We start from the raw sequence: 9928 nt of genomic DNA, 5'->3' as shown, positions 1-9928 counted from the left end.
CTGTTTTTATGCGCTCTTTTTATGTGCGATTTTTATTTGTGTGATTTTTTTAATGCGAATTTTTAATTTGTGCGGTATAGTTGGCGACTAGTCTCGTGCGATTCGTCATGTCTTACGTTGACTTATTATAGCTAAATAAACTTATTATAGCATAAATGCACTTATTATAGTAATATTATTGCATGAATATGCGAAAAATGAAATAATTTACTTTTAAAGTCAACAAAACACCACCTGGACAAAAATATGTAAAACAGACGATAGACCAGACGATGCAGTCAAGTGCTGACATCTGTTGTCAATAAATTCTATTTCGTACGGTTTTGAGTTATTTTCTATGTGAGACTCTTTTTATACGGTCCCTGTTGACCGCATAAAAAAATATTTTTTAATTGTGTCGCGAAAACTATTATTTACAGCCATTCGTGAAGTTTCGTGAGATTTTTTTTATGCGTTTTTTTTAATGCGGTCCCTATCCCCCGCATAAAAACAGGTTTGACTGTATTTATATTTATATTTGATACTTTTCCTGATAACAACAGTGTCACTGTATGATGTAGAGGGACAAGACTACTAATTTGAGATCGAGAGATCGATATATTTTAAATTAAATATATTAAAAATATAAATTACAGCCCAATATTGTGACAATGTCACAATAAATAGTTGCTCGTTTTTATTATAAATTTTATAATAAAAAACACCGGCAAAAATTTTTGCCCCCACTTGAAGTTTCTGATTGCACCATGACTTAATGTATTTTCAATTTTTTAAAATTAACATGATTCATAGTATTAAAATGAAAGTGAAACAAGTGCTTCATAACTTAGAGAACTTATACTTGATCTTTCACATATTTTAAGAACTAAAATAAATTATGATAATCTATAATATTTACTGATCTGACTTACTAAACACTATAACTATGATATAATTCTCAAAGTTATGAATGTAACTTTCACAACTGGCAATAGCATCTTTACTGTAAGATATGATTCTGTAATAAAAAATTATGCAAGCTGTTGTAACGGTCGGGTGTAACTTGATCTGAGTGTCAGGTCAGGGGTGAAAATTCCTACATACTTTCGTGGTCGGGGAGCTGTGTTCTTGTGCAGTCGTCACCCCAGTCAGTTGTATCCGAGAGTGAATAAAGTTAATTGTTAATTAACTATGTGTTTTATGTGAAACAGTGTTGAAAACAAACTCGATATAAAACAAGCTATGTAAATCTGATAAACAAAAGTTTAATATGCTTTTTATTTGGTAAAGTTTGTAATTTGTAAATCACTTACATTGTTGAAAAAGGAAGATATGCATTTGAGATAAAAGCATTGTTTTTATAACAATATAAAATCTAATTTTAATAACTTTTGTAAGAATATTTCTCTTACATCTTTTTATCTTAAAGATGACCCATTAACTGTTTCCTCAAACTGTTGCCCACTGTTAAAGGTATATGGTTTGCTTTAATAAAGCAAACCATATACCTTTAACATGATTTATGTTAACGTGGTTAGTTCAATAATATAAATGTATGCATATGACAATTAAGGTATCTTAATTGCTATATTTCACTTTGCTGTAAGGAAGCTAAACTTTTTTGCTCTTTTCAGTTTTGTGGGCATTAGGATTCTTTTTCTTACAGACCTGTAAGGAGACAACTGGACAGGGCCCAACATATACCAATCACGATATGTTTAATGGAATAAAGTAATGCAATACTTGAGCATAGAGAAAAATGCCTCCCAGGAGGACTTGCTATTGGAAAACTGATCTCTATTTAGGCATTAGACAAGTGAATAAAACCCGGAAAACTCCACTTGAACAGTCCATTAGGAAGGCACAAATCCACGACCAGTGTTCAGTGTTTTATTCTTTTTTTTCCATTCGGACTCTTGGTGGGCATTATCTCAATCAGACCAACCAAAAATATTTGATCTGATCTCGATTCAAACTTGCATATGCCTCTCAGGTCTATTTATACTATCCATTCATACGTGTAAATGCAACTTTCTGACAAAGACATTGTCAGATATGCATATATTCACAGCATCTTTTTCAGACACAAACTGTTTCCTCATAGACAAGACAGATTTTCTGTCTCTGACTTTTTGCGACATTTGGCCATATATCTTTTTGAAGAATTATGTCTAGTAGCATTGTTATTGGATGGATTAGCGAAAAGAAGTAAAATGTCGTTGTTGTATCATGTAGTTTCAAGAAGATTCATGGAGAATATTCCAGAGAAAAATTTTTTCAGGCTACTTCCTTGTTTTCATTGTTACTATATCCTTTATCTTCTTGGTGATATAAAAATCTAAATCCTTTATTGTACTAAACTAGCTTTTTGGAATTCATTACTTAGTCATACTTCATTATTTTATAGTACCATTGCTACTCAGACAAGATTCCTCATTACCAAAAGCTATCTGAATATAATTCATAACATTCGACCGTCTTCATTCATGCTTGTTCCAACAAGTTCAGAGATGATCGAACAGATCTAAGATATACCAAAAAGATCGACTTATAAACTCAACTAAGTTTAGTTCTGACATTTTCTTTAGCTTTGGCATTTAACCTTCACGTTACAGATATTCCTGACTATCCAAATCTAATCTTCAGAAAATTGCATTGCTTGCCTTAGTTTCCACTATTTTTCTGGTTTACTTGATCAATCCAACCAGACATCAAATCCTCATACAGTAATTTTCCAACTTCAAAATAATGGACTTTTATGCATAAGAAAGAGAACACAAGATCAATGATGTAATTCAATCATTTTCCAAATACATTCAATATAGTACTTACCTTTAAATTTATTTTGTACATGAGATAGATCTATGATAGCATATATTTAGACCATAGCAATTCTAGACATTTATAAAACGATTAAAAAGATTTTTCTTAATATATGTAAGTGTAGGGCCTCATAAAACATGGTACAGCAGAACATTTTGAATCCCTGCACACTGGTTCAGGTTAACAGATTAAGAAACAGAAAATGTTGGTTAACTTCAATACCAAATGTGATTTATTTAAATTTTAATAAAATTCAGTTTGAAATTACAAGACAAATTTTATTTCAACAGAACGACATACTTAATGATACTGAACTTTTCAATAGAATTTAACATCCATGCAACAACATAATTATCTGGAAACATTTATATTATGCACTAAAACATTATTAACATATTCATATATCAAATACTATGTAACATTAATTCATTAATATATATATATATATATATATACATAACATATAGCAATCACCATTAATTTTCCAAAATGGAATAAAATTTAATCAACTTTTGATTTCTTCCTAATATTATCTATTGTATTAAAATAGATAATATTTAGTATTTTTAATATTACTATAATATCTATTTACAATTATAATAATTATAAATTGATACTATAACTAAGTTAATAAAAATTAAAGTAAATTTTGCTGTCAAGATTATATTGTTTTTCAGCTAAGTATTTTTACAATTGAGAACATGTGAAAAATCCCACTTCTAATTCTTTCAGTGAAAAGTCCCGCCCTCTAATCTATTTGGACTTAATGTAATAATAGTAATGGACAGGCCCATTATACAGAATTGGATTTGTTATGCAAGGCATCAATGCACAATGGGCAAGTAGTCAGCTTCAATTTTGGACATTATGAGGGGGCCCGACTCATAATGGAATTGATAAGCACGAGAGTGGCAAGAAATGATGCTCCAACTCAATCTAAACCATGAAGCATTGTAACTCTTGTGGCTTAGGTTGAATATTTTTACTGTGAAGCTGATTCTTATTATTCAGAAATTAAATTGATAATTAAACATAATTTACACCTAGAATCTTACATTTCATAAATAATATTTATAAGAAAAATATAATTATTCAATTTCTTTATTTGCTTCTAACAGGCAAAAATTGCCTTCATTTCTAGAATTATGAAATTAAAAGTTATAAAAAAGTAAAAGAAAACAATAAGTATGGTATATTAAATGAAGTAAAATTTCAAATTTTGTTTAAAATAACACAATTTACATAACAGCAAGAATGATGTAAAAAGAACATATTGCTAAGAGGAAATGAGAGAATGTTTATAAATTAAGATATTAATCTTAACAAATAATTTTATTAATAATAACTTTTATGAAGTCACACTAGACAGTAACCTTTAGATAAAACAAGCATAAATTTAATCTTTGAATTAACATTTCATCTGAAATTTAGTGTTTACTGTTAAATATATAATCAGCAGGATCTAACTTTAGTCAGTAAATAACATATGAAATGATTTTTCATATTTTACTAAACACAATATTTATAGAAATTTAACTTTGTCTATGTTTTATTCCTCTAATTCTGACTATCTATTTTAACACATTAACTGCCTTGTTTTTACCAAAAATATATACATGATTATCATCCTCAATACAAAAGGATATATATGTCAGCTGAAAGTATATCGGCATCATAAAATTAATAAAACTGGCATTGGCAGTTAATAATTTACATCACTTGCATTATAAATTTATGAAAAATCCTACAATAAGGACAAATATTTACTAAAAATATTCTTCCATTATATAGATTGTGCTATTTCTCTATCAAGATTGCATTAATACTTTTTGATTTTCCAGGATAAAAGACACTTTTATACATTCATAAAAATAAACAAAAAATTAAATTGAGAAAGAGAAAGTTTATGATTTATAAAGAAACATTATCTGGCATTAAGTCTCTTGCAGATTAATAACAAGTAAAAATCTTATAAATTCAACAAATTTAGTCAAATAAAGCTACTCATTCATTCACATATAGTTTGATTGAATTGTAGCATGATTTGCTCATTAAGAGTAATATAAATTTAGCTGTATATTTAGCACTTAACATCAAGCTAAAACTTAAAGAAAAACTCTGTCTTTCTAGTTAAATAATGTCATTAGACAGAGTTTTCCTTTATTTAAGTATAGAAATCTGGAAAAAGTAGATTTTACTTTAAAGAAAGTTGTTATAAACATGCAATATATAAAAAAACAAAGCAAAACTGCAGCTTATATACATAGATTCAATTCTATTTCATAACTTAAAATTAAATATTTAAAACTAATTGCATATAGTTGCATTCAATAAAAGCTCAACATAGAATATAAAGTTGAATTCTATACATATTAATGCCACATTAAGTTGTATAGAATTTATAATATAACTATATATATTATTTAAACATTGAATTTTCATAGATAATAATATACAAATGTTAACCATTTGAAATGACAACAAAAATCATATGTAATAATACATTTCAACAGATTCACTATTTTAAGCAAAACACAACAATTATCATATTTACAGAAAGGTTGTTTGATTTACATTGTAGCTTGGGCCATCTTCAATGACTGTAACAACAATAAAGTAAAGCAAAGTATTAAATAAATTATTAGAAATTTAAAAAATACTTATTTTACCAAATAAATTTACAAATTACTAACGTTTGTCACATTAACTCCTGTTAACTGAGTTACAACTTGAGGTACTTTTGTTACAATATCTAAAATTTCTCCTGTAAGTTTACTAGCCCCAATTTCACTTTTTCCTGATGAGATCATTACTATTCTCTTACACTGTGTTAATGGAGCAGCAACTTCTGCAGTTAACTAAAGAATAAAGAAAATTTCATGTTTAATTTTTTAATTACAAAATTAGATATGTATTATATACTTTTTAAACATCAGTTTAAGCAATATATTAATTATTTTTAATAAATTATATTTATATATCCAATAAATTATTTTTTTATTTGAAAAATAATTTTCTATCTTCATAGTTGTCAACTTTCAGTCAATTTAACTTTACAGTAAAATCCTACAAAACAAATCATTTCGTAAACTTCAATATTTTAAAATTCTCATAATTTAACTAGTTAAAGCTATATCTTTCTCTGTTTAAATTGTTCATTTGCAAAATATTCTTGATTCTTTGCATTATCACTTTAAAATTACATTATTTATAATTATAGGAATCAATGTAAAACAGTGGCGTAGCAAACATAACTGGTGCTCGACACTTTATTGGCACCCCTCTCCCCCTCCAGAAACACATAGTTTGTTTTGGAGACCATTTGGGCACCACTCACAGAGGGGGGGTCCGGTGCATGGTACACCCCCTTGCAACCCCCTCGCTATGCCACTAATGCAGAAATGTAATAAAACTTAACTGGAATATTTTCAATTATACAGTTTGCAAAAAAATCTTTAAAAACTTTTGTAAAACAAACAGGTATTCTGATTTCAATAGAGAAAAATATTATCATATTTAAGGTTGTCACAAAGTTTATTAATTCTTCCTCTTGATGACTTGTGATAAGTAACATATAGTCCAAAAGCACTTAAATTTTATAAAAAGCTTTTGTTTCAAGAAAACAGTTTAAATTGGATTCATTTCATTATTCAAAAATAAAAAAATCAATTGTAACCAATACCAAAAAGTTTAAGGCACAATTGTTTTAATTAGTGTTACCACCCGTCCGGTTTCACCCAGACAGTACAGGTGAACTATTAATTTTGTCCTGGAATTTTGTAGAAATTGTGAAATTATGATGAAACAAAGTTCTTGCAAATATTGTTATAAATTTACACCATTTGGACAATGAAAGACCTCGCACTCACTGAAACTCATCTGCCATTCCGCCATGTTACTCTGTTTATGCTGACGTGTAATGCGCAACCTGCCTGTCGACTTTTTTTTGCTTGTACGTTACTCCTACGTAAGTCCCTAGTCCCTAACTGTAACTGATTTAGAACCAGCATGCACATTATTCTTTGCATTGTAAAATGACATTGCACATGCGTCAGGAACTTCTGTTCAAACAAACCTGACCTGCCGTCCGGGTCAGTGATTTTGTAAAGGTGGCAGCACTATGTAGAATATTTCTTTGTTAATAAAAAGGCAGTTTTAAAAATTTTGTTTTTGTTAGTAAAAATAGCATTAATTTATGGGGATAGAGATCACTACACACCCTTAAGTTCTCTCCAGGTCATGGAAAAATCTCCAGCTCCCCTTCCTTCTCAATGGTCCTACTTACGGAGTTATTGAATACAGCTACCAATTAAAGCAAATAAGATGAAATCTACCACACTATGATAATATAATTAGTGTTTGTATATTTTTGTCCTTTCACTGTTAGCTTCTGAGTTATAGAGTCAGTCTCATTACTCTTCTTTTGAACTTCAGTTTAAACAAATGTATTAGTACTTTCCTAAAAACAAGTATTTTTATATTTAAATTTAAAAAAATCTCTTAATACTCATTACTTACTTTAGGTAATGTTTCCAACATCATATCAATCATTGCTGCATCTTTGTATTCCCTGAAAGCATCAGCTTTCTTTGCCATCTGTTCAGCTTCTGCTTTGGCTTTTGCTTCAACGGCATAAGCTTCTGCTTCTCCTTTCAACTATAATAATTTATCATTGTTAAAATAAATAAAATTGGTAATTACTATATTAAACTAACTTGTAAGTTATATTTCAGTCAAAGTTTAAATATATTTTCAACAAAATTTATCCATTTAATCCAAAATTTTTTTTACATAATAAACACTATTAATCAATGACTTTTTGATTTTAGCATAAATTATAAAAATTTATCATTCTGTTAACAATATTAGCACACCACAATAGATATAATTTTCTACATATTTCTATTATCTTTAATTGCATAAGGAACTATTTTTCTTATTATTATGGAAGAATTTATTATTGTATCAATAATCCAAAAACAACATATTGTAAAGTACTCAGATATACTGGAATATACTGAGTCTGGGAGTAGGTTATTGAAATCAAGGACTTTACAATTCTTAATAGAACAACACAATCAAATTTAATAATGACAAAAGAACTGAGCCAACAAACAGTAGGGTTGGCAGAATCACACTGCACTGCAGTTAATTGATGCCACTACCCAGCACTAATAACAAAGTGTTAGTTCCAAACATATTCAGAAATAACACTTTGACTGATGCAGCAAGGAAAGGTGATATGATGAAAACAGGCAAATAACCCGCAAACATCAATACAAAACAGATCCCCAAACATGGTAAATGGAAAACAATTCATATACACAAATTGATATATAAGCGTACAGAAAACAACAACATACTAGTGTAGCACTACAATATATATAAAAGTTAATAATGGCAAGAGGCCATACTAACAAGACATTATTAAGCAAGGAGTTACCATATCAGTGTTACATGGCATATACAAACCATATGCAAATCAGTGTTGTGTGTACATGATATCACAAATGCATCTACTATTAGTCTGAAATTGAACAAATCATTTTCTAAATTTCTTTTTAAATAAATTGATCATTTTTGATATTAATTCCAAATATTAATTTTTTATAAATAAAATTTTTTCTTATATAATTCCATTTTGATTCATTTGAAAATTCTGAAAATTAGTTTTGATTTTAACATAAATATACAAGTAATATCAAAATTGATTCTTATAATAAGTAATACTAATTCACCCAAAGCAGCTTTATTGAAGTTTATAACTTTATTATCTTAGCACTCTCTGGTTCCAACATCCATTTTCAGGGACACTAAACAATCAAAATAAATAAAAATTAAATCACATCTTCAACAATGACAAATATTCTTAAAGTTTTTTTTTTTTTTTTCACTGTTAACATCTTTGAAATTGATTGTAGTAATAAGAAGTCTTAGAATAATAAAGATATGGACTTCAAAAGAAAACAGAGCTACCAAGGGTCCTTTTGGTGCATGAGTGAGACTACCTAATTAGAAAGCATAAAAATTTTCATGAGAGTGAGATCAATGATTTTATACAAATGTGGCATAGATATGTATCAATAGATCACAGTCACTCAAAATATAACTTGATGGATTTTTCAATTCACTTAAGAACAGGTTTTATTACACACTTTTTTTAATCATCTTGCAAATTAACTCTCCAACTTAAGATTTAATATCTTTGGAATGTTCCTTATTACACAACTACATTGTTTTCTTTGCTCTTTGAATCATGTCTACTGAAAGCTTAAACAAATAGCATGGTTCAGATAGAAGCAGGACAGACACTTCAGAAAAATAAAACATACCAATCCTTTGTGAAAAATTACTGAAACTAATTAGTATTTACAAAATTTTTTAATAACAAAAATTCAATAAACCATATCTTTATTAAATCAATTTATGTATTACGAATATGTTTTTTACTCATATCAATATTTATTTGTACAACTAACTAATTTTGTATCTAAGTTTCTTAAGACACAATAAATTTACATTAGGATAAATTAAAAGAACAACTTAATGATGCACCATAAAGACCATTTGATTTTTGGTGTTGATAATTCAAGGACAAGAATGTGAGACTGACATTTTCTCCAGTACCATAAAACCTCACATCTAAATTGTGACAGTTGGATGGTCAGAAGAAAGCAGTTTTGGATGAATAAGTTGATATCAGAGTTGTTTTATATATTAAAATAATATTAATTTCATTATTACCCTAATTGCTTCAGCTTCAGCTTCAGCTTCCATTATAACTCTGTTTCTAAAATATAAATATAAAATTTGTAGGTAATCCAATATTTGGTAAAATTTCAATAATTATATAAAGTTAGACTTATATAAAATAATTTCCACTCTTTCTTGATATAAAATTAAACTTATTAGATCAATAAATGTGCAGAGTGGACACGAAATCCCTATGCATTACATTGTATTTCCATTGGGTTTCCTAGTTAGAGGATAGTTCTATGAAAAATTCAGTGAATAATGGATTAAATGTGGATCTAATAAGGTGTACTACCTTAAAATTTACACTTAATAAAAATTACTTTGGTATGTTGTGAAAGAAAGATTTGTCAACTCCACTTTATGATATTTA

General features: G+C 28.1%; 1 protein-coding gene across 3 annotated transcripts in view; it reads right to left on the bottom strand.

The window, feature by feature from the left end:
* Window positions 1-3030: 3030 nt before the first annotated feature.
* LOC136978249 (flotillin-1-like) overlaps window positions 3031-9928 on the bottom strand; it is a 43902-nt gene continuing 37004 nt past the window's right edge. For all 3 annotated transcript variants that reach the window (XM_067273932.1, XM_067273933.1, XM_067273934.1), the window contains 4 exons: window positions 9547-9592; window positions 7321-7458; window positions 5496-5660; window positions 3031-5402 (listed from right to left, as the gene is read on the bottom strand). In XM_067273932.1, the coding sequence (XP_067130033.1) occupies window positions 5373-5402; window positions 5496-5660; window positions 7321-7458; window positions 9547-9592 (379 nt within the window). In that variant the 3' untranslated portion in view covers window positions 3031-5372. The remainder of the gene's footprint in view (window positions 5403-5495; window positions 5661-7320; window positions 7459-9546; window positions 9593-9928) is intronic.

This window comes from Centruroides vittatus, unplaced genomic scaffold (assembly GCF_030686945.1).
Source record: "Centruroides vittatus isolate TY-2023 unplaced genomic scaffold, ASM3068694v2 contig_5, whole genome shotgun sequence".
Taxonomy (NCBI): Eukaryota; Metazoa; Arthropoda; class Arachnida; order Scorpiones; family Buthidae; genus Centruroides; species Centruroides vittatus.
The sequence above is the reverse complement of the archived record's forward strand: the minus strand, read 5'-3'. Positions and strand labels throughout refer to the sequence as shown.